The sequence below is a fragment of the Nerophis lumbriciformis genome, linkage group LG02 (genome assembly GCF_033978685.3).
Source record: "Nerophis lumbriciformis linkage group LG02, RoL_Nlum_v2.1, whole genome shotgun sequence".
Lineage (NCBI taxonomy): Eukaryota > Metazoa > Chordata > Actinopteri > Syngnathiformes > Syngnathidae > Nerophis > Nerophis lumbriciformis.
Window position 1 is genome coordinate 73,824,952 of NC_084549.2, and position 25,629 is coordinate 73,850,580.

Consider the following 25,629-nt stretch of genomic DNA (forward strand, 5'->3'; position numbering starts at 1 on the left):
GCGTGATGTGGGCGCGCATGGAGTCGTATATCAACATGGACGGAGCTGCGTGAAAAAAGCCACCCGGCCTCTTCGCGTAAACTTACCTTAACCACTCGCTCATCTTTTCTTCATCCATCCATCCCTTCGAGTTAGCTTTTATGATGACGCCGGCTGGAAAGGTCTCTTTTGGCAAGGTCTTCCTTTTGAATATCACCATGGGTGGAAGTTTCTGGCCATTAGCATGGCAAGCTAGAACCACAGTGAAGGATGACTTCTCATTCCCTGTGGTGCGAATATTCACCGTACGTGCTCCCGTTGTATCCACAGTGCGGTTCACAGGAATATCAAAAGTCAGTGGAACCTCGTCCATGTTGATAATGTTCTCTGGCCGGATCTTTTTTTCAGCTATCTTGTTTTTACAATATGCACGGAAAGTAGCCAGCTTTTCTTGAAAGTCTTTAGGCAGTTGCTGTGAAATAGTAGTCCGTGTGCGGATGGAGAGATTGCGTCTTTTCATGAACCGGAAACCTGTCGCTTAGTAGGAGCCATTTTGTGGTCTTTACAGATGTAAACACACAAAGGAAATGAAACGTAATATCCGCGCGCTTCTTCTTCTTCTACGCGGGCGGGTGGTTGCTTACAGTAGAAGAAGAAGCGCTTCCTGTTCTATGGGGGCGGGTGCTTACCTTGGCGGTTGCTTGCGTAGAAGAAGAAGCACTTCCTCTTCTACGGGGAAAAAAGATGGCGGCTGCTTACCGTAGTTGCGAGACCGAAACTTTATGAAAATGAATCTTAATATTAATCCATATATAAAGCGCACCGGGTTATAAGCCGCACTGTCAGCTTTTGAGTAAATTTGTGGTTTTTAGGTGCGGCTAATAGTGCGGAAAATACGGTAAACAAATGCCATGGTTGGATCGACACCTGACATCTACTCTTGGCTGTATACTTTTTAGTGTCTCCAATATTGTCCACACCTGTCTCCATCCAAACACAGCAGTGCGCTCTTGAACACACGGCAAGAAGCGAGGGAAAATGAGGTTAAACCAAGCGCTTGGCTCCTTTTACTCCGAGGGGAAATTTCCGGAGCAAAGTCCGTGTAGTTAGTCCGCCGTGGTTGTCAAGGCAAATGACGCTAATGCGCCTGACTTCCTGTTGCCTAAAAGGCATTATTAAATGACGGGTTTTGGGTAATTGAAAAATTATTATTAACAGTCTGGAATTTTATGGCAACTTATCTTTATACCGTTTATTGGTACATCCCTCGTCCATTACCAAGTAAAAAGTCAAGGGCGGTCACGGCATGTTCTTGCTGTAAATGTTGCTCAAAGTGGTTTTCACTGAGGGCCACATGGCACTTATGTTTGGCCCCAGAGGGCCGCTTCTAACAGTGAATACTATTATTACACCATTTTTTTAATGCATTTTATTAGTAGATTTTTTTTTAAACTAAAATGTAAAAAAAATATGGCAAGTTGAAATAATTTCCCTTCAAAATGTAGTGTTTTTTACTGTAAATGGAAAAAACGGTTCTGCTGTTTTCTAGTAAAAAAAAAAAGGCAGCTCAATTGCCAGAATTTTACTGTAAAATTGACATTTTTTTTTTTTTTACTGTAAATAAAAAAAACTGCAATTTTACCGTGAAATTTTGGCACCTGCGCTGCCAGTTTTTATTTTTATTTTTATTTTTTACCGCAAACCAACAACTGTAGATTTTTCGGTGTATTACTGTAAATGGAAAAACAGTACTGCTGTTTTTATGGTAAAAAAAAAAGGCAGCTCAGTTGCCAGAATTTTACTGTAAAATTGACATTTGTTTTTTTACTGTAAATAAAAAACCCTGCAATTTTACAGTAAAATTTTGGCACCTGTGCTGCCAGTTTTTATTTTTATTTTTATTTTTTACCGCAAACCAACAACTGTAGATTTTTCGGTGTATTACTGTAAATGGAAAAACAGTACTGCTGTTTTTATGGTTAAAAAAAAAAAGGCAGCTCAGTTGCCAGAATTTTACTGTAAAATTGACATTCGTTTTTTTTTTTACTTTAAATTAAAAAAAATGCAATTTGCAGTAAAATTTTGGCACCTGAGCTGCCAGTTTGTTTTTTAACCGCAAATCAAACAACTGTAGATTTTTCGGTGTATTACTGTAAATGGAAAAACAGTACTGCTGTTTTTATGGTAAAAAAAAAGGCAGCTCAGTTGCCAGAATTTTACTGTAAAATTGACATTTGTTTTTTTTACTGTAAATAAAAAACCCTGCAATTTTACAGTAAAATTTTGGCACCTGCGCTGCCAGTTTTTATTTTTATTTTTATTTTTTTACCGCAAACCAACAACTGTAGATTTTTCGGTGTATTACTGTAAATGGAAAAACAGTACTGCTGTTTTTATGGTAAAAAAAAAAGGCAGCTCAGTTGCCAGAATTTTACTGTAAAATTGACTTTTTTTTTTTTTTTACTGTAAATTAAAAAAACTGCAATTTTACAGTAACATTTTGGCACCTGCGCTGCCAGTTTTTATTTTTATTTTTATTTTTTACCGCAAACCAACAACTGTAGATTTTTCAGTGTATTACTGTAAATAGAAAAACAGTACTGCTGTTTTTATGGTAAAAAAAAAAAAAAAGGCAGCTCAGTTGCCAGAATTTTACTGTAAAATTGACATTTTTTTTTTTTTTTTTACTGTAAATTAAAAAAAACTGCAATTTTTCAGTGAAATTTTGGCACCTGTGCTGCCAGTTTTTATTTTTATTTTTTATTTTTTACCGCAAACCAACAACTGTAGATTTTTCGGTGTATTACTGTAAATGGAAAAACAGTACTGCTGTTTTTATGGTTAAAAAAAAGGCAGCTCAGTTGCCAGAATTTTACTGTAAAATTGACATTTTTTTTTTTTTTTTACTGTAAATTAAAAAAACTGCAATTTTACAGTGAAATTTTGGCACCTGTGCTGCCAGTTTTTATTTTTATTTTTATTTTTTTACCGCAAACCAACAACTGTAGATTTTTCGGTGTGTTACTGTAAATGGAAAAACAGTACTGCTGTTTTTATGGTAAAAAAAAAGGCAGCTCAGTTGCCAGAATTTTACTGTAAAATTGACATTTATTTTTTTTACTGTAAATTAAAAAAACTGCAATTTTCCAGTAAAATTTTGGCACCTGAGCTGCTAGTTTGTTTTTTAACCGCAAATCAAACAACTGCAGATTTTTCGTGTATTACTGTAAATACCAAAACGGCACCACAGTTTATTACAGTAAAAAAGTACTGTTTTTTTTTTTATATAGAGAAAAATGCTGTAAAAACTACAGTAAATGTCACAATTTGACCATTAAATCTATTGGTACTTTTACATTGCACACTTTGATGGGTAACTTGCTTTGAAATCATTATTATTAGTAGTTATTTCTATTTAAAAAAATGGTTTGAATGTTTGATCATATATTTTTGCATGATTAGACAATATTTAAGTTAATGCGATTTTTTTTTCTCTCCCAAAATAGAAAGAAAGAATACATTTAGTAAGACAGGTTGCCTTCACACTGCCACACGAGCCCGGATCAGGGTTACAACACTGTTTTATTTTCATGAAACTAGTGCAGGTGTTTTGCTTTCCAGCAAAGTGGTTTCGGCGTCTTGGGTCTCGTGTCTCATCCCGGCTGCTGCTAATAAAGGCGACAGGTGATTAGATAACAAGGCCCACCTGAGCCATCCACTCACCTGTCGCTGTCTTCGAGGCCGGTCCTGGCACACTCTGTTCCGCGGCAGGCCACGCCCCCCTCCACAATGTTATTTACAGACTTTCCAGGGCCCAATAAAATGAAGTGGCCCCCGGGCCTTGTTTTCTAGGGCATTACAGCAAGTGCGGGCGTGCCACGTTTGCCGTGGTTAAATTCGAGCCCTGATTAGAAAAGCCGTGAATTTATTTAGTTTAGTTCAATTTCCCCCAAAAATCTCTTTGTTTACATTGTCATTACGGGGTATTGTGTGTAGAATTTTAAGGACAAAATGAACTTATTCCATTCTACAATAAGGCTGTGACATAACACAACGTGGAATAAGTGAATACCTTGCAGATGCACTGCATGTAGACCACCAGGGTCGGACCAGTTCTTCCTCCAAGGGAATCTAAGTTACTGGTCAATCCCAAGTTCTTTCGATGACATATATGCTGAGTAAGAAGGACCATCAAGACAGAATTGGAATATTTTCAAGTTTATACCAAAGCTTTTGGGAGATCAACTTAATCAATACATTCATATCGGCTGCTCTAGTTGATCTGGCATTCCAAGGGAAAATCACACTCTTTTCACACAAAAGAAAGCCCCCCCCCCCTCTCAACACTGATAAGAAGAGAGACGTGGGGGTTGTCTTCACATTCCGATGGTTTACGACACTCATCAGGCATCTGAAATCTCTAAATAAACTGGTAGACTATCCAAAGGAAAAGTACTAGCTGATAAAACATGGCTACGTAAAAAGAAATAACTCTCAATCATATCTGCATCCTTTCCACAAAACCAAATCATAATATGACTGCCTTTTCAATAAAAGGAGCACAACTATGGAACTCGCTACCTGACACTTTGAAATGTATACCTGCACTTGTCACTTTCAAAAAACAAACAAAATTGTGGCTAGTTGAGCAACAATTGTGTTTCCGTGTTTAGTTTTTACTCATTTTTACTAATTGGTTCTTATCTAGTTTGCACTTTGTCTGTGTTATTATTATTGTTATTGGCTTTTGTCTAGTTTGCACTTTGTCTGTATTATTACTATTATCATTATTATCGACTCCTCTTTGCCTTATTCTTTTTATTTTCCTATTTTAATTATGTTAGATCTGTGTTGTTGTTGTTGTTGTTGGGGACAAGTGTTGTTAATTAGCTTTGGCTACAAACACTATGATGCATACATTGGATAACGGTTTCAGATATCTATGTTTCTGTATCTGTCCCTATTTCAAATAAACCTTTATATATATCTGCTTACCTTGTTTTATGTTTGGCCACTCGTTAGTCTGTCCAGAAGAATGTAAGAGGTGTCCAATTCTCAGCGTGTCGCCCGGACGAGGCCCCCAAATTGTTGCGTTTTGGACCAGTTCTTCCTCCCAGGGAATTCAAGTCACAAGTCGCTCCCAAGCTCTTTACGACACTTAAAGCTGAGTTGAAAAACCACCAGAGACAGAATAGGTATTTTGTAATATATTGGCAAAGCTTTGCAGATATATATACATTTGAGACCAGTCCAGCATAGAACATTCTATCGCACCGCCAAAATGGTCTCTCTCCCCGACCCAAAACCCTCTCCCCTCTCCCCTCTCTCTAGTCAAAACAAATGCTTATTATCGCTCTCCCTAACATTCCTCATTCAAGGTTAAGCACACAGTTTTGCAGACAACCAAAAGACCACAATTGGAAGAACACGAGCTGTTTTCAAATATGACTATGAAATAAAAGTAGTAACACTTAAATTTGGATATATGTAAATATCTGCCTCCGACAATACATATATATATATATATATGTCTTAATAAGGTTATCCAAAAAATAGTGCTCGATACCGTAGTAGAGCGCAATATATGTATGTGTGGGAAAAAAATCACAAGACTATTTCATCTCTACAAGCCTGTTTCATGAGGGGTTCCGATTGAAGCCAACAAGCAAACCGTCAACTTCCTCGACGTCACTTTCAACCTGAGAAATAACAGCTACCAACCATTCACGAAATCCAACACAACACTCCAATACGTGCACCATGACAGCAACCACCCACCCACCACCACGAAAGGAATACCTACCGGAATTAATAAAAGGCTATCGATGCTGTCATCTAGCAAAGCTGAATTTGACCAAGCAACCCCCCCGTACCAAAAAGCCCTTGATGAAAGCGGTTACAATTTCACCCTCACCTATGAACCCACGCCAGGAAACCAACCAAAAAAGAACAGAAAACGAAACAACATCATCTGGTACAACCCCCCATACAGCAAAAACGTCTCAACTAACATTGGCCACAAATTCCTCAGTCTGATTGACAAACACTTCCCCAAAGGCAACACCCTAAGAAAAGTATTCAACAAGAACAACATTAAATTGAGCTACAGCTGTATGAACAATATACGACAAATTATCTCAAACCACAACAAAACAATTGCAAATGAGCCGTCGGCCCCCGGACAGAGCGACCCCAAAACCAACAAAGGCTGCAACTGCCGCAAGAAACCTGATTGCCCTCTCAACGGGGGGTGCTTACAAACATCAGTTGTTTACCAATCTAAGGTAACACGCAAGGACATTAACACATCCGACACATATGTAGGATTAACCGAGGGAGAGTTTAAAACCAGATGGAACAATCACAAGGCTTCTTTCAGGAACAAAAACCTGCGGAATACCACAGAACTCAGCAAACACATTTGGGACCTCAAAGACAATAATGTTGAATATTCAATAACACGGCAAATTCTTGCATCCAGCACACCTTACAATAGTGGTAGTAAAATATGCAACCTATGCTTGAAAGAAAAACTGTTTATTATTTACCGTCCAGACCTGTCATCCCTCAACAAGCGCAGCGAAATTGTATCAGCATGCCGCCACAGACGGAAACACCTCCTAGGTAACACATGAGCCAATCACCACGCCCCTACGCCAGCCTGTGCCCACCCACTCTGTGCCCTATATAAACCATGGTATGTGAATGCTCCCATTAAAATCTCCTGATGATTGAGGGAACCCCTCATGAAACAGGCCTGTAGAGATGAAATAGTCTTGTGATTTTTTTTCCCACACATACATATATATATATATATATATATATATATGTATATATATATATATGACTCCATTAAAGCAAAGCTTTGAGACATTTCTGAGAATTTTTGAGCTGTTTTTGTCTGAAAGTAATAGCCTAGGCTGCAGCTGTTGGAGAGCAGAAGACTTAGCTCAAACAAAGATATGCAGGCTGAGAGTTGATTTGTTCGTGGAATAAGTGGGCTTGTTAGTTTATGCCGGATAAAGAAGATGACCTCCGATCTGCCTTCTTGCTCAAAAAGAAAAACAATTTGATTGCAGCAGGTATTGACGTTTCTCCTTCATAGCGGAATAAAGCCAGAACACACCGCGGTTGGCGGAGAGCGAAAGTGTGAAGGAGCACAATTATTCCACCCCACAACATTGCTCTTGCGGCGTGCCCCAGGCAAGTGTCATTGATTGTGTACTTTGTGGCTTTTTTTGTGTACTTGCAGCGTGAGGATCCTGACTTGCCAGCAGCAGATGTTGTCCAGGACGGTGAAGGCAACACCGCCACTGCGGCCCAGGTAGTGAGAAATGTCTTTTTTGTCTTTGACTGAATAAGCTGCACTATATATTTATATATTTATGTGTGTGTGTGTGCAGTGTGAAGAGCTGCTGAAGGAGGTGCTCATGCTGAGAGAAGAAGTGAGGACCAGGGACAAGACCATACTTCAGCTGACTCTGCAGTGTCAGCAGCAACACCCGGTAACAAACTCTTCTCTGTTTGTCACTGCAACATTACGCTTTTTTTAAAAACTGTTCTACACAGAGGTCAAGATGGCTACTGTTCACATGTGAACCAATACTCAACAGTACCCATTTTCAGTATTGTTTTATTAAAAAAACAACAACATTTTTTTACTGCAACAGTTAAAAATGAGCTTATTATGTGAATTGCTGTCCAGTTGTTATAGCTTGTTTATTTATCATCATACCATCATTTGACAGTATGACATTGAGTTGCAAGTCCAAGACGTTAGATAATAATAATAATAATAATAATAGATTTTATTTGTAAAAGCACTTTACATTGAACAAACAACCTCAAAGTGCTACAGTGCATTTAAAAAACAACAACCACAAATAGCTGCACCCAACAAGTAAAATAAATAGTGAACATTTTTTTAAACGAGAACAGCCTAATAGCTAGAACTAGCACACATATATCTAAAAAAAAAAGAGGCTTTTTTAAAAAGAAGGGTTTTTTAAAAGCATCCACCGTCTGTGGTGCCCTCAGGTGGTCAGGGAGAGCTTTTCACAGACTGGAAAGCCCAATTCCTACTAGTACCCATTTTCAGTTTTAAATATCAATTGTTTTTGAGAATAAAAAACCCAATTTTTTTACTGCAACAGTTAAAAATGAGCTTATTATGTTAATTGCTGTCCAGTTGTTATAGCTTGTTTATTTATCATCATACCATCATTTGACAGTATGACATTGAGTTGCAAGTCCAAGACGTTAGATAATAATAATAATAATAATAGGTTTTATTTGTAAAAGCACTTTACATTGAACAAACAACCTCAAAGTGCTATAGTGCATTTAAAAAAACAACAACCACAAATAGCTGCCCCCAACAAGTAAAATAAATAGTGAACATTTTTTTAAACGAGAACAGCCTAATAGCTAGAACTAGCACACATACATCTAAAAAAAAGAGGCTTTTTTAAAAAGAAGGGTTTTTAAGCCTTTTTTTAAAAGCATCCACCGTCTGTGGTGCCCTCAGGTGGTCAGGGAGAGCTTTTCACAGACTGGAAAGCCCAATTCCTTACTAGTACCCATTTTCAGTTTTAAATATCAATTGTTTTTGAGAATAAAAAACCCAATTTTTTTACTGCAACAGTTAAAAATGAGCTTATTATGTTAATTGCTGTCCAGTTGTTATAGCTTGTTTATTTATCATCATACCATCATTTGACAGCATGACATTGAGTTGCAAGTCCAAGACGTTAGATAATAATAATAATAATAATAGATTTTATTTGTAAAAGCACTTTACATTGAACAAACAACCTCAAAGTGCTACAGTGCATTTAAACCACAAATAGCTGCCCCCAACAAGCAAAATAAATAGTGAACATTTTTTTTTAAACGAGAACAGCCTAATAGCTAGAACTAGCACACATATATCTAAAAAAAAAGAAAAAAAGAGTCTTTTTTTAAAAAGCATCCACCGTCTGTGGTACCCTCAGGTGGTCAGGGAGCGCTTTTCACAGACTGGAAAGCCCAATTCCTACTAGTACCCATTTTCAGTTTCAAATATCAATTGTTTTTGAGAATAAAAAACCCAATTTTTTTTACTGCAACAGTTAAAAATGAGCTTATTATGTTAATTGCTGTCCAGTTGTTATAGCTTGTTTATTTATCATCATACCATCATTTGACAGCATGACATTGAGTTGCAAGTCCAAGACGTTAGACAATAATAATAATAATAATAGATTTTATTCGTAAAAGCACTTTACATTGAACAAACAACCTCAAAGTGCTACAGTGCATTTAAAAAAACAACAACCACAAATAGCTGCCCCCAACAAGTAAAATAAATAGTGAACATGTTTTTAAACGAGAACAGCCTAATACACGGGTCGGCAACCCAAAATGTTGAAAGAGCCATATTGGACCAAAAATACAAAAACAAATCTGTCTGGAGCCGCAAAAAATTAAAAGCCATATTACATACAGATAGTGTGTCATGAGATATAAATTGAATTAAGAGGACTTAAAGGAAACTAAATGAGCTCAAATATAGCTACAAATGAGGCATAATGATGCAATATGTACATATAGCTAGCCTAAATAGCATGTTAGCATCGATTAGCTTGCAGTCATGCAGTGACCAAATATGTCTGATTAGCACTCCACACAAGTCAATAACATCAACAAAACTCACCTTTCATGCACAACCTTAAAAGTTTGGTGGACAAAATGAAACAGGAAAAGAAGTGGCATAAAACACGTCCTAGAAAGTTTGAGAAAGTTATACATGTAAACAAACTACGGTGAGTTCAAGGACCGCCAAAATTAGTAGGACAAAACGGCGCTCGCCAAATACTGGAATCAGTGAAGCATGTTTAATATAAACAGTGTGCTTTGTAACAATTAGGGAGGTTTGTGTCATGTTTGTCCTCCTACAGAAACCATATTAAAACAAAAAATAGATTTTTTTCCCCTCATCTTTTTCCATTTTTCATACATTTTTTAAAAAGCTCCAGAGAGCCACTAGGGCGGCGCTAAAGAGCCACATGCGGTTCTAGAGCCGCGGGTTGCCGACCCCTGGCCTAATAGCTAGAACTAGCACACATACAGGTAAAAGCCAGTAAATTAGAATATTTTGAAAAACTTGATTTATTTCAGTAATTGCATTCAAAAGGTGTAACTTGTACATTATATTTATTCATTACACACAGACTGATGCATTCAAATGTTTATTTCATTTAATTTTGATGATTTGAAGTGGCAACAAATGAAAATCCAAAATTCCGTGTGTCACAAAATTAGAATATTACTTAAGGCTAATACAAAAAAGGGATTTTTAGAAATGTTGGCCAACTGAAAAGTATGAAAATGAAAAATATGAGCATGTACAATACTCAATACTTGGTTGGAGCTCCTTTTGCCTCAATTACTGCGTTAATGCGGCGTGGCATGGAGTCCATGAGTTTCTGGCACTGCTCAGGTGTTATGAGAGCCCAGGTTGCTCTGATAGTGGCCTTCAACTCTTCTGCGTTTTTGGGTCTGGCATTCTGCATCTTCCTTTTCACAATACCCCCCAGATTTTCTATGGGGCTAAGGTCAGGGGAGTTGGCGGGCCAATTTAGAACAGAAATACCATGGTCCGTAAACCAGGCACGGGTAGATTTTGCGCTGTGTGCAGGCGCCAAGTCCTGTTGGAACTTGAAATCTCCATCTCCATAGAACAGGTCAGCAGCAGGAAGCATGAAGTGCTCTAAAACTTGCTGGTAGACGGCTGCGTTGACCCTGGATCTCAGGAAACAGAGTGGACCGACACCAGCAGATGACATGGCACCCCAAACCATCACCCAACCATGCAAATTTTGCATTTCCTTTGGAAATCGAGGTCCCAGAGTCTGGAGGAAGACAGGAGAGGCACAGGATCCACGTTGCCTGAAGTCTAGTGTAAAGTTTCCACCATCAGTGATGGTTTGGGGTGCCATGTCATCTGCTGGTGTCGGTCCACTCTGTTTCCTGAGATCCAGGGTCAACGCAGCCGTCTACCAGCAAGTTTTAGAGCACTTCATGCTTCCTGCTGCTGACCTGCTCTATGGAGATGGAGATTTCAAGTTCCAACAGGACTTGGCGCCTGCACACAGCGCAAAATCTACCCGTGCCTGGTTTACGGACCATGGTATTTCTGTTCTAAATTGGCCCGCCAACTCCCCTGACCTTAGCCCCATAGAAAATCTGTGGGGTATTGTGAAAAGGAAGATGCAGAATGCCAAACCCAAAAACGCAGAAGAGTTGAGGGCCACTATCAGAGCAACCTGGGCTCTCATAACACCTGAGCAGTGCCAGAAACTCATCGACTCCATGCCACGCCGCATTAACGCAGTAATTGAGGCAAAAGGAGCTCCAACCAAGTATTGAGTATTGTACATGCTCATATTTTTCATTTTCATACTTTTCAGTTGGCCAACATTTCTAAAAATCCCTTTTTTGTATTAGCCTTAAGTAATATTCTAATTTTGTGACACACGGAATTTTGGATTTTCATTTGTTGCCACTTCAAATCATCAAAATTAAATGAAATAAACATTTGAATGCATCAGTCTGTGTGCAATGAATAAATATAATGTACAAGTTACACCTTTTGAATGCAATTACTGAAATAAATCAAGTTTTTCAAAATATTCTAATTTACTGGCTTTTACCTGTATATCTAAAAAAAAAAGAGGCTTTTTTAAAAAGAAGGGTTTTTAAGCCTTTTTTTTTTAAAAGCATCCACCGTCTGTGGTGCCCTCAGGTGGTCAGGGAGAGCTTTTCACAGACTGGAAAGCCCAATTCCTACTAGTACCCATTTTCAGTTTTAAATATCAATTGTTTTTGAGAATAAAACCTCAAAATCGACACATTATACTTGTTTTGAAGGTGAACACTAGCAAAATGGCGCCCGCGTAACCCTTTTAATTTGCCAGGGGAACATTTTTTGGCACCCCTGATTTAAGGTAAAGGAGCTTGTGCGGTGAAAATAAATAGCGTGATCAATCTGTGCTCGTACATGATTAACGCCATCATTTTTTTTGTATTTAATTTGACAGCCGTAATCTTGATGGGTCGCGTGAATGAAAATGTAGACAGTTTGCATGATGAAGAAGAAGAAATAAAACTTGCTTTTAGCAGCCTAACACTCGTTAGCGTCTTGAAGACACTCTCCTTGTTAGTCAAACAAGCGTATGCCACACTGACATTATTCAAATCCACCGTCACGTCTGCAAATACCCAAAATGTCAAAGCCGGGCCTCCACATGCGAGCCTCCCAATTACAGCTGGCACCCGCCCAGCTGGGCACGATATTGCTGCACCCTCGCCCTCGCCCATGTTCCACCGCGCTATTTATTGCGTATGGAGGCAGACGCGGAGTAAAAGAAAATATATATGATTATATTGGCTTCTTCATCCCGAGGTGAGAATCTACCACCTACCTTTTTGGAGGGGGAAAAAAAAAAGTTGGGCTGTTTCAAATTGCCTGTCATCCCCTGCAAAAAAAAAAAGCTTGTTTATTTGGCCTTGAAATTGGCTGCATGAAGTTTTCACTAAAGCCGGCATAAAACTGTGACTTCCTGTCGGCCGCAGAGCCAACCTGTCCAGTCTGCAGCTTTGACATTTACTGCCACAAAGTTGCCTACCAAATCATTCATTAGTCCATTAATAAGTTACTCTTGTGGAAGTTACACTTTTCTCTGATTTTATATAATAAGTTGACCATCAAAATGTTCGTAGTCGACTAATCCCTAAGCTAGGCAATGACTAATCGAGACTCAAAATGCCATTATTGTCTTTATTTCAACAAAAAAAATGTTAGTGTACATGAAACATATGTTTATTATTGTCATTTAGTCCTTAGCGACGGCTGTTTACGACCCCCCTCCCTTAGAAACAGCTGTTGCAATCTAATCAGGGAAAGTACAAAAAAAAAAGAGGAGGCGTACAATCTTTCGTCAAAGCGTGGTGGGACACTCTACAAGGGTACAGGTCTACGCGTTTCCAAATTAGTCACCTAGGCCACTAGGGGCGCCCCAACGTATGATTTACTCAACGACGGACAACAGATTTAAAGTTAAAGCTAAAGTACCAATGATTGTCACACACACACTAGGTGTGGCGAAATTATTCTCTGCATTTGACCCATCACCCTTGATCACCCCCTGGGAGGTGAGGGGAGCAGTGAGCGGCAGCGGTGCGGTGGCCGCGCCTGGGAATCATTTTTTGGTGATTTAACCCCCAATTCCAACCCTTGATGCTGAGTGCCAAGCAGGGAGGTAATGGCTCCCATTTTTATAGTCTCGGCCGGGGTTTGAACTCACAACCTACCCATCTCAGGGCAAACACTCTAACCACTAAGCCACTGACTCACGAGGTGACGATGTTAAAAAAAATAAATAAGGCGAACCGGTACTTTTCAAATGGAGTATAGTACCGTTTTTTTATTCATTAGTACCGCGATACTATACTAGTACCGGTATACCCTATATGGCAGTGTTTTTCAACCTTTTTTATAAGCCAAGGCACATTTTTTTCATAAAAAAAATACGGAGGCACACCACCAGCAGAAAAGGTTAAAAAAATTAAACTCCGCCAGGTTGTCGTGCCTTATTTTGAGTTTGTTGTTGTTTCCTGTGTGTATTGCTTTAGTTCCTGTCTTGCGCTGTTATTTTGGTGACCCTTCCTGTTGTGTCGGTGTCCTCCTGTAGCAGCTTCACGCCTTCCTTTGAGCGCTATTGCCCGCCCCCTGCTAAGTTGTGCGTACGCTATCCTTCTTTGTGGGGACATTGTTGATTGTCATGTCACGTACGGGGTGTGCTTTGTGGACGCCGTATTTGCTCCGCACGCTGTAAGTTTTTGCTGTCGTCCAGCATTCTGTTTTTGTTGACTTTGTAGCCGGTTCAGTTTTACTTTTGTTTTACATAGCCATCCCTATGCTTCAGTGCCTTTTCCTAGCGGGACTTGCCTTTTGTTGATTTTTGGTTTAAGCGTTACATACCTTTTTTACCTGCACGCTGTCTCCCGCTGTGCTCTGCCTATTGGGATCACGACAAACCATCCTCGACGCGTTCCGACTTCTACAAAGCAATGAACTACCTGCTGCCGCCACCTACTGATATGGAGTATTACATGGTTACCTTGCCAAACTCTACACAGCACAGGCACTAGACAACGGCACATTATTATGACTATTGATTTGCAAAAAATATTTTTTGGACCAATTCGGTGAAGTTGCATGATTCCCCACGGCGCACCAGGACACCCTAGGCCGCAGTTCCATGATCGACTTTGTAGTTGTGTCATCGGATTTGCGGCCTCATGTTTTGGACACTCGGGTGAAGAGAGGGGCGGAGCTTTCTACCGATCACCACCTGGTGGTGAGTTGGCTGCGATGGTTGGGGGAGGATGCCGGACAGACCTGGCAGGCCCAAACGCATTGTGAGGGTTTGCTGGGAACGTCTTGCAGAGTCTCCTGTCAGAGAGAGTTTCAATTCCCACCTCCGGAAGAACTTTGAACATGTCACGAGGGAGGTGCTGGACATTGAGTCCGAGTGGACAATGTTCCGTACCTCTATTGTCGAGGCGGCCGATTGGAGCTGTGGCCGCAAGGTAGTTGGTGCTTGTCGTGGCGGTAATCCTAGAACCCGTTGGTGGACGCCGGCGGTGAGGGATGCCGTCAGGCTGAAGAAGGAGTCCTATCGGGTTCTTTTGGCTCATGGGACTCCTGAGGCAGCAGACAGGTACCGACAGACCAAGCGGTGTGCGGCTTCAGCGGTCGCGGAGGCAAAAACTCGGACATGGGAGGAGTTCGGGGAGGCCATGGAAAAAGACTTCCGGACGGCTTCGAAGCAATTCTGGACCACCATCCGCCGCCTCAGGAAGGGGAAGCAGTGCAGTGTCAACACCGTGTATGGCGAGGATGGTGTTCTGCTGACCTCGACTGTGGATGTTGTGGATCGGTGGAGGGAATACTTCGAAGACCTCCTCAATCCTACCAGCACGTCTTCCTATGAGGAAGCAGGGCCTGGGGAATCTGTGGTGGGCTCTCCTATTTCTGGGGCTGAGGTTGCCGAGGTAGTTAAAAAGCTCCTCGGTGGCAAGGCCCCGGGTGTGGATGAGATCCGCCCGGAGTTCCTTAAGGCTCTGGATGTTGTGGGGCTGTCTTGGTTGACAAGACTCTGCAACATCGCGTGGACATCGGGGGCGGTACCTCTGGATTGGCAGACCGGGGTGGTGGTTCCTCTCTTTAAGAAGGGGAACCGGAGGGTGTGTTCCAACTATCGTGGGATCACACTCCTCAGCCTTCCCGGTAAGGTCTATTCAGGTGTACTGGAGAGGAGGCTACGCCGGATAGTCCAACCTCGGATTCAGGAGGAACAGTGTGGTTTTCGTCCTGGTCGTGGAACTGTGGACCAGCTCTATACTCTCGGCAGGGTCCTTGAGGGTGCATGGGAGTTTGCCCAACCAGTCTACATGTGCTTTGTGGACTTGGAGAAGGCATTCGACCGTGTCCCTCGGGAAGTCCTGTGGGGAGTGCTCAGAGAGTATGGGGTAACGGACTGTCTGATTGTGGCAGTCCGCTCCCTGTATGATCAGTGCCAGAGCTTGGTCCGCATTGCCGGCAGTAAGTCGGACACGTTTCCAGTGAGGGTTGGACTCCGCCAAGGCTGCCCTTTGTCACCCATTCTGTTCATAACCTTTATGGACAGAATTTCTAGGCGCAGTCAAGGCGTTGAGGGGATCTGGTTTGGTGGCTGAAGAATTACGTCACTGCTATTTGCAGATGATGTGGTCCTGATGGCTTCCTCCGGCCAAGATCTTCAGCTCTCACTGGATCGGTTCGCAGCCGAGTGTGAAGCGACTGGGATGGGAATCAGCACCTCCAAGTCCGAGTCCATGGTTCTCTCCCGGAAAAGGGTGGAGTGCCATCTCCGGGTTGAGAGGAGATCTTGCCCCAAGTGGAGGAGTTCAAGTACCTCGGAGTCTTGTTCACGAGTGGGGGAAGAGTGGATCGTGAGATCGACAGGCGGATCGGTGCGGCGTCTTCAGTAATGCGGACGCTGTATCGATCCGTTGTGGTGAAGAAGGAGCTGAGCCGGAAGGCAAAGCTCTCGATTTACCGGTCGATCTACGTTCCCATCCTCACCTATGGTCATGAGCTTTGGGTCATGACCGAAAGGACAAGATCACGGGTACAAGCGGCCGAAATTAGTTTCCTCCGCCGAGTGGCGGGGCTCTCCCTTAGAGATAGGGTGAGAAGCTCTGTCATTCGGGGGGGGGGCTCAAAGTAAAGCCGCTGCTCCTCCACATCGAGAGGAGCCAGATGAGGTGGTTCGGGCATCTGGTCAGTATGCCACCCGAACGCCTCCCTAGGGAGGTGTTTCGGGCACGTCCGACCGGTAGGAGGCCACGGGGAAGACCCAGGACACGTTGGGAAGACTATGTCTCCCGGCTGGCCTGGGAACGCCTCGGGATCCCCCGGGAGGAGCTGAACAAAGTGGCTGGGGAGAGGGAAGTCTGGGCTTCCCTGCTTAAGCTGCTGCCCCCGCGACCCGACCTCGGATAAGCGGAAGAAGATGGATGGATGGATGGACACCAGGCAATATATCACGGCACACCAGTGTGCTGCGGCACAGTGGTTGAAAATCACTGCTATATGGGACCTTTAAATGCATTTTTTAGAGGGACACAAACTCCACTGATTGCTGTGCAATGGCTGTAGTGTGTGGGTGGTTCCCTGCTGTGTTTCAACATCATCATACTCCCACTTGACCCCAGCTTGGCACAGGAGAGCGTAGTTAAAAGTAGCTCAGACTGAGCAGCATATCCAATGAGGAGATTTCAGGCTCTACATAATTCAACAGAGGAGCTTCAAAAACACCAAAGACTCGATTGAAAGATTAGTCTTTGCCTCTCAGCTAATTATGACTGAGGTTGAAGTCTAATATTCCACCATTCATGTTCCCCGTTTCCTTCCCGTTCTCCAGCAATGTCAGTGCCGCCAGCAGAGGGCGCCCTCGCTGCTGCGCCCGCCCGCCCACCAGCGTCACGACAAGGCCACCCAGACCCACTGGAGACCGCCCGGACGCCCTGCGAGTCTCGCCCAGGTGCGCTTTCTCTTTTCAGAGCTCGGTGGCTGAGTCACTGGTCTAACTTCCTGTTTGGCCGGCGTGCTCGGCGACGACCTCCCCGCGCCCAGGACACTTTACGAGCGTGTCAGCTGCCCTGTCACTCCGCCTCGCACTTTTAATAGCCGGGGCGAGTGTTGTTGTTGGAAGTGTAAGAGTGATGGAGCTATAATTCTATAATAAGCCTATCATTTTAGCAAACACTTTCCTCCATAGTCAGCCTGCCTGGGATGGACTAGTTTTTTTCTTTTTAAAGCACACACCACAACTTATTTTGAGTCTAAATGAAGCATTTTCAAGTATAAAATGGCAAAACGAACTTACTTAACAATACTTAAGTAGTATAAATGAGACCAGAGCACACTGTTTAATATCGTGGCCACTGATTGGCTCAGCCTCAGGCAGCATTACTATAGACTAGAATAGAGTTTTATTGTCATTATTACACTGAACAGTTTTATTGTCATTATTACAGTGAACAGGTTCAAAGAACAACCAAATTGGAGCAGATCCCCTAAGGTGCATACACAATAATTTAATAATATAAATAGTAAAAAAGATTTAAAAAAAGAAGATATGTATCTATATATATGTATATATTCACACACACACATGCATATATCCATACATATGCACATATATACATACACACTTATATCCATCCATCCATCCATCTTCTTCCGCTTATCCGAGGTCGGGTCGCGGGGGCAGCAGCCTAAGCAGGGAAGCCCAGACTTCCCTCTCCCCAGCCACTTCGTCCAGCTCCTCCCGGGGGATCCCGAGGCGTTCCCAGGCCAGCCGGGAGACATAGTCTTCCCAACGTGTCCTGGGTCTTCCTCGTGGCCTCCTACCGGTCGGACATGCCCTAAACACCTCCTTAGGGAGGCGCTCGGGTGGCATCCTGACCAGATGCCCGAACCACCTCATCTGGCTCCTCTCCATGTGGAGGAGCAGCGGCTTTACTTTGAGCTCCCCCCGGATGACAGAGCTTCTCACCCTATCTCTAAGGGAGAGCCCCGCCACCCGGCGGAGGAAACTCATTTCGGCCGCTTGTACCCGTGATCTTGTCCTTTCGGTCATAACCCAAAGCTCATGACCATAGGTGAGGATGGGAACGTAGATCGACCGGTAAATTGAGAGCTTTGCCTTCCGGCTCAGCTCCTTCTTCACCACAACGGATCGATACAGCGTCCGCATTACTGAAGACGCCGCACCGATCCGCCTGTCGATCTCACCATCCACTCTTCCCTCACTCGTGAACAAGACTCCGAGGTACTTGAACTCCTCCACTTGGGGCAAGATCTCCTCCCCAACCCGGAGATGGCACTCCACCCTTTTCCGGGCGAGAACCATGGACTCGGACTTGGAGGTGCTGATTCCCATCCCAGTCGCTTCACACTCGGCTGCGAACCGATCCAGCGAGAGCTGAAGATCTTGGCCAGATGAAGCCATCAAGACCACATCATCTGTAAAAAGCAGAGACCTAATCCTGCAGCCACCAAACCAGATACCTTGACTAGAAATTCTGTCCATAAAAGTTCAGAACAGAATGGGTGACAAAGGGCAGCCTTGGTGGAGTCCAACCCTCACTGGAAACGTATCCGACTTACTACCGGCCATGCGGACCAAGCTCTGACACTGATCATACAGGGAGCGGACCGCCACAATCAGACAGTCCGTTACCCCATACTCTCTGAGCACTCCCCACAGGACTTCCCGAGGGACACGGTCGAATGCCTTCTCCAAGTCCACAAAGCACATGTAGACTGGTTGGGCAAACTCCCATGCACCCTCAAGGACCCTGCCCAGAGTATAGAGCTGGTCCACAGTTCCACGACCAGGACGAAAACCACACTGTTCCTCCTGAATCTGAGGTTGGACTATCCAGCGTAGCCTCCTCTCCAGTACACCTGAATAGACCTTACCGGGAAGGCTGAGGAGTGTGATCCCACGATAGTTAGAGCACACCCTCCGGTTCCCCTTCTTAAAGAGAGGAACCACCACCCCGGTCTGCCAATCCAGAGGTACCGCCCCCGATGTCCACGCGATGCTGCAGAGTCTTGTCAACCAAGACAGCCCCACAGCATCCAGAGCCTTAAGGAACTCTGGGCGGATCTCATCCACCCCCGGGGCCTTGCCACCGAGGAGCTTTTTAACTACCTCAGCCCCAGAAATAGAAGAGCCCACCACAGATTCCCCAGGCACTGCTTCCTCATAGGAAGACGCGTTGGTGGGATTGAGGAGGTCTTCGAAGTATTCCCTCCACCGATCCACAACATCCGCAGTCGAGGTCAGCAGAACACCATCCCCACCATACACGGTGTTGACACTGCACTGCTTCCCCTTCCTGAGGCGGTGGATGGTGGTCCAGAATCGCTTCGAAGCCGTCCGGAAGTCGTTTTCCATGGCTTCCCCGAACTCCTCCCATGTCCGAGTTTTTGCCTCTGCAACCGCTGAAGCCGCACACCGCTTGGCCTGTCGGTACCTGTCTGTTGCCTCAGGAGTCCTAAGAGCCAAAAGAACCCGATAGGACTCCTTCTTCAGCTTGACGGCATCCCTCACCGCCGGTGTCCACCAACGGGTTCTAGGATTACCGCCACGACAAGCACCAACTACCTTGCGGCACACATATATATATATATATATATATATATATATATATATACTCTATATATATATATATATATATATGTATGTGTGGGAAAAAAATCACAAGACTACTTCATCTCTACAGGCCTGTTTCATGAGGGGTTCCCTCAATCATCAGGAGATTTTAATGGGAGCATTCACATACCATGGTTTATATAGGGCACAGAGTGGGTGGGTACAGGCTGGCGTAGGGGCGTGGTGATTGGCTCATGTGTTACCTAGGAGGTGTTTCCGTCTGTGGCGGCATGCTGATACAATTTCGCTGCGCTTGTTGAGGGATGACAGGTCTGGACGGTAAATAATAAACAGTTTCTCTTTCAAGCATAGGTTGCATCTTTTATTACCACTATTGTAAGGTGTGCTGGATGCAAGAATTTGCCATGTTATTGAATATTCAACATTATTGTCTTTGAGGTCCCAAATGTGTTTGCTGAGTTCTGTAGTATTACGCAGGTTTTGGTTCCTGAAAGAAGCCTTGTGGTTGTTCCATCTGGTTTTAAACTCTCCCTCGGTTAATCCTACATATGTGTCGGATGTGTTAATGTCCTTGCGTGTTACCTTAGATTGGTAGACAACTGATGTTTGTAAGCACCCCCCGTTGAGAGGGCAATCAGGTTTCTTGCGGCAGTTGCAGCCTTTGTTGGTTTTGGGGTCGCTCTGTCCGGGGGCCGACGGCTCATTTGCAATTGTTTTGTTGTGGTTTGAGATAATTTGTCGTATATTGTTCATACAGCTGTAGCTCAATTTAATGTTGTTCTTGTTGAATACTTTTCTTAGGCTGTTGCCTTTGGGGAAGTGTTTGTCAATCAGATTGAGGAATTTGTGTCCAATGTTAGTTGAGACGTTTTTGCTGTATGGGGGGTTGTACCAGATGATGTTGTTTCGTTTTCTGTTCTTTTTTGGCTGGTTTCCTGGCGTGGGTTCATAGGTGAGGGTGAAATTGTATCCGCTTTCATCAAGTGCTTTTTGGTACGGGGGGGTTGCTTGGTCAAATTCAGCTTTGCTAGATGACAGCATCGATAGCCTTTTATTAATTCCGGTAGGTATTCTTTTCGTGGTGGTGGGTGGGTGGTTGCTGTCATGGTGCACGTATTGGAGTGTTGTGTTGGATTTCGTGAATGGTTGGTAGCTGTTATTTCTCAGGTTGAAAGTGACGTCGAGGAAGTTGACGGTTTGCTTGTTGGCTTCAATCGTGATCCGTAGGCCGTTCTCTTTGAAAATTTGGCATATGCGCTTCTTCGGGGGGTGCTTACAAACATCAGTTGTCTACCAATCTAAGGTAACACGCAAGGACATTAACACATCCGACACATATGTAGGATTAACCGAGGGAGAGTTTAAAACCAGATGGAACAATCACAAGGCTTCTTTCAGGAACCAAAACCTGCGGAATACCACAGAACTCAGCAAACACATTTGGGACCTCAAAGACAATAATGTTGAATATTCAATAACATGGCAAATTCTTGCATCCAGCACACCTTACAATAGTGGTAATAAAAGATGCAACCTATGCTTGAAAGAGAAACTGTTTATTATATACCGTCCAGACCTGTCATCCCTCAACAAGCGCAGCGAAATTGTATCAGCATGCCGCCACAGACGGAAACACCTCCTAGGTAACACATGAGCCAATCACCACGCCCCTACACCAGCCTGTACCCACCCACTCTGTGCCCTATACAAACCATGGTATGTGAATGCTTCTATTAAAATCTCCTGATGATTGAGGGAACCCCTCATGAAACAGGCCTGTAGAGATGAAGTAGTCTTGTGATTTTTTTCCCCACACATACATATATATATATATATATATATATATATATATATATACGGTAGTTAAAGTTGCCCCAATTATAGGATCAAAAATGGCATTGAAATGGGACATTTTGTGTGTTGTTAGTTTTTGGTTGAATATTCCCAACATTGAGTGACATTGTTTCAACACAACACAAACCCCTGCAGGGTTATAGCATTTTTTATTTATTTTTTGTAAGCGCTACACATTTCTAACATGGCCTGGTCTGTATTGTTTTCTTCCCACTAACACACACCTCTTGCTCTCTAAAGTGTCCTTTTTCTTGTTGCTGCTGACATTTACTCAAGTGCTGCTGGAGTGGCCCAATGCCCCGCGGTGGTGTTACGGAGCGCTAAGCCCAGCACATCAGCCCCGCGACATTCTGGGGTCACAGGTCGCCGGCTGTAATCATTTCCTTTATTTTACTACCTTAGTGCCCATATAAGTCGTCCCCAGTAGGAGAGCTGGATGACATCATAGGAGTGTGTACATGTGTGTGTGTCAGTATTGGGAGTGTGTACATGTGTGTGTCACTATTGGGAGTGTGTACATGTGTGTGTCAGTATTGGGAGTGTGTACATGTGTGTGTCAGTATTGGGAGTGTGTACATGTGTGTGTCAGTATTGGGAGTGTGTACATGTGTGTGTCACTATTGGGAGTGTGTACATGTGTGTGTGTCAGTATTGGGAGGACTTTGACTAGTTTTATTGCAGTAAGTTCTTAAAAGCAGCAGAGTGCTCCTGTCATATACATGATCTTTGACTAGTTTTATTGCTGTAGGTTCTTAAAAGCAGCAGAGTGCTCCTGTCATATACATGATCTTTGACTAGTTTTATTGCAGTAAGTTCTTAAACCCACAGAGTGCTCCTGTTATATACATGATCTTTGACTAGTGTTATTGCAGTGTGTTCTTAAAAGCAGCAGAGTGCTCCTGTTATATACATGATCTTTGACTAGTGTTATTGCAGTGTGTTCTTAAAACCCGCAGAGTGCTCCTGTCATATACGTGATCTTTGACTAGTGTTATTGCTGTAGGTTCTTAAAAGCAGCAGAGTGCTCCTGTCATATGCATGATCTTTGACTAGTGTTATTGCAGCGTGTTCTTAAAAGCAGCAGAGTGCTCCTGTCATATACATGATCTTTGACCAGTGTTATTGCAGTGTGTTCTTAAAAACAGCAGAGTGCTCCTGTCCTAAAGAGGATCTTTGACTGGTATTGATGTAAGACGTGCTTTCATGTAGAATGCGTGACTCGGGGGAGCAGCGTGAGGCGACCAGACACAAACCTTCTCCACTGGAACTTTCTCTGCTAATGAAGCCCTCCTGCAGAACTTGTCTGCCAGCTTTCACAAGACCTCCTCCAGTACAAAGACCAGCAATGGTTGTCTGGCCCTCCTGGGAAGATGTCTCTCTCTGTCGGACTTTTTCTTCTTCCCGCTGTCTCACTTTGCTTCTCCACATGGAGGCCCGCCATCTTGGACCTGATGGATTTGTCTACGCTCCCGGCCAGAACGTTTTGTATTCAACACGACTTTGTCATATTTCGCCCACAGAGACACTGAAAAGGTGTGTTATTGTTTGTGCTGCGGCGCCATCTTTTGGACGAGTTCGCTCACTGCAGGTGCCGCCGTTTGAAACTGAACTTCCTGCCTTGAACCGGAAGTAAAACCGTCCATAGCGCTTCTGCTCGAAAGGATTCCTCATTGTTTCCCTGTTTGTAAGTTTTACAATACAACTAAAACAATTCATGCTTACTAAACCATCCACTGTGTGATGTCTGGTGGATATTTATAAATAATGTAAACATTTATAAAGTCTTTCATATGTTACAATGCAGCTAATGTATGTAAAAATAGAAATGTCTTCTAATATTTGGTGGGCGTGGCTTAAATACCCGTGTGCTCTATGGTTTGTAAGTTTTACAATATAACTAAAACAATTCTTACTTACTAAAGCGTCCCATGTGTGATGTCTGTAGAAGTGTTTTCATGCATATTTGTACGTACGTCGTTAGCATTAGCGAATATGCTAACACGTTTACGAGTGCCTGTGTTAGTTTTATTAACTTACAATGACATTATTTTAGTATTGTTCCAGTTCCACAAATTCCCCAAAACGTCACTGTGGAGTTATTGAGTCTGTTTAGCTGAGTGGAGAGCTAGCTTGGGTCCATGAAGATGACTTCTGTTTTGTTTTATCAGCCGTTTTACTGCCTTGTTACAGACACTGTTTGGAAACAATTAATGTATGTAAATAAATATTTATAAAGTCTTTCATACCGGTATATGTTCCAGTGCGGATAATGTATGTAAAAATAGAAATGTATTCTAAAATTTGGCGGGTGTGGCTTAAATACCAGTGTGCTCTATGGTTTGTAAGTTTTACAATATAACTAAAACAATTCTTACTTACTAAAGCGTCCCATGTGTGATGTCTGGTAGGAGTGTTTTCATGCATATTTGTACGTGCTATCGTGATGTAATGTACCTAGCGTTGTTAACATTAGCGAATATGCTAACACGTTTACGAGTGCCTGTGTTAGTTTTATTAACTTACATTGACATTATTTTAGTATTGTTCCAGTTTCACAAATTCCCCAAAACGTCACTGTGGAGTTATTGAGTCTGTTTAGCTGATTGGAGAGCTAGCTTGGGTCCATGAGGATGACTTCTGTTTTGTTTCATCAGCCGTTTTACTGCCTTGTTACAGACACTGTTTGGAAACAATTAATGTATGTAAATAAACATTTATAAAGTCTTTCATACCGGTATATGTTCCAGTGCAACTAATGTATGTAAAAATGGACATTTCTTCTAAAATTTGGCGGGTGTGGCTTAAATACTAGTGTGCTCTATGGGTTGTACGTTTTACAATATAACTAAAACAATTTTTACTTACTAAAGCGTCCCATGTGTGATGTCTGTAGGAGTGTTTTCATGCATATTTGTACGTGCTATCGTAATGTAATGTAGCTAGCGTCGTTAGCATTAGCGAATATGCTAACACGTTTACGAGTGCCTGTGTTAGTTTTATTAACTTACAATGACATTATTTTAGTATTGTTCCAGTTTCACAAATTCCCCAAAACGTCACCGTGGAGTTATTGAGTCTGTTTAGCTGATTGGAGAGCTAGCTTGGGTCCATGAGGATGACTTCTGTTTTGTTTTATCAGCCGTTTTACTGCCTTGTTACAGACACTGTTTGGAAACAATTAATGTATGTAAATAAACATTTATAAAGTCTTTCATACCGGTATATGTTCCAGTGCGGATAATGTATGTAAAAATAGAAATTTATTCTAAAATTTGGCGGGTGTGGCTTAAATAGTTGTGTGCTCTATGGTTTGTAAGTTTTACAATATAACTAAAACAATTCTTACTTACTAAAGAGTCCCATGTGTGATGTCTGTAGGAGTGTTTTCATGCATATTTGTACGTGCTATCGTGATGTAATGTAGCTAACGTCGTTAGCATTAGCGAATATGCTAACACGTTTACGAGTGCCTGTGTTAGTTTTATTAACTTACAATGACATTATTTTTGTATTGTTCCAGTTTCACAAATTCCCCAAAACGTCACTGTGGAGTTATTGAGTCTGTTTAGCTGAGTGGAGAGCTAGCTTGGGTCCATGAGGATGACTTCTGTTTTGTTTTATCAGCCGTTTTACTGCCTTGTTACAGACACTGTTTGGAAACAATTAATGTATGTAAATAAACATTTATAAAGTCTTTCATACCGGTATATGTTCCAGTGCGGATAATGTATGTAAAAATAGAAATGTATTCTAAAATTTGGTGGGCGTGGCTTAAATACCAGTATGCTCTATGGTTTGTAAGTTTTACAATATAACTAAAACCATTTTTACTTACTAAAGCGTCCCATGTGTGATGTCTGTAGGAGTGTTTTCATGCATATTTGTACGTGCTATCATAATGTAATGTAGCTAGCGTCGTTAGCATTAGCGAATATGCTAACACGTTTACGAGTGCCTGTGTTGGTATTATTACCTTATAATGGCATTCTTTGTGTATTGTTTCACAAATTCACAAAAA

The 25,629-nt window shown here is 42.5% G+C and overlaps 1 protein-coding gene across 7 annotated transcripts in view; it reads left to right on the forward strand.

Moving 5' to 3' along the window:
• ccser2a (coiled-coil serine-rich protein 2a) overlaps positions 1 to 25,629 on the forward strand; it is a 150,217-nt gene that overhangs the window by 96,685 nt on the left and 27,903 nt on the right. For 4 of the 7 annotated variants that reach the window (XM_061968487.1, XM_061968495.1, XM_061968504.1 and 1 more), the window contains 3 exons: positions 7,232 to 7,303; positions 7,383 to 7,484; positions 16,992 to 17,111. In XM_061968487.1, the coding sequence (XP_061824471.1) occupies positions 7,232 to 7,303; positions 7,383 to 7,484; positions 16,992 to 17,111 (294 nt within the window). Of the gene's footprint in view, positions 1 to 7,231; positions 7,304 to 7,382; positions 8,507 to 8,972; positions 10,096 to 16,991; positions 17,112 to 25,629 lie in introns of those variants that run through there. The other 3 variants (XM_061968522.1, XM_061968530.1, XR_009816005.1) reach the window with 2 other exon arrangements.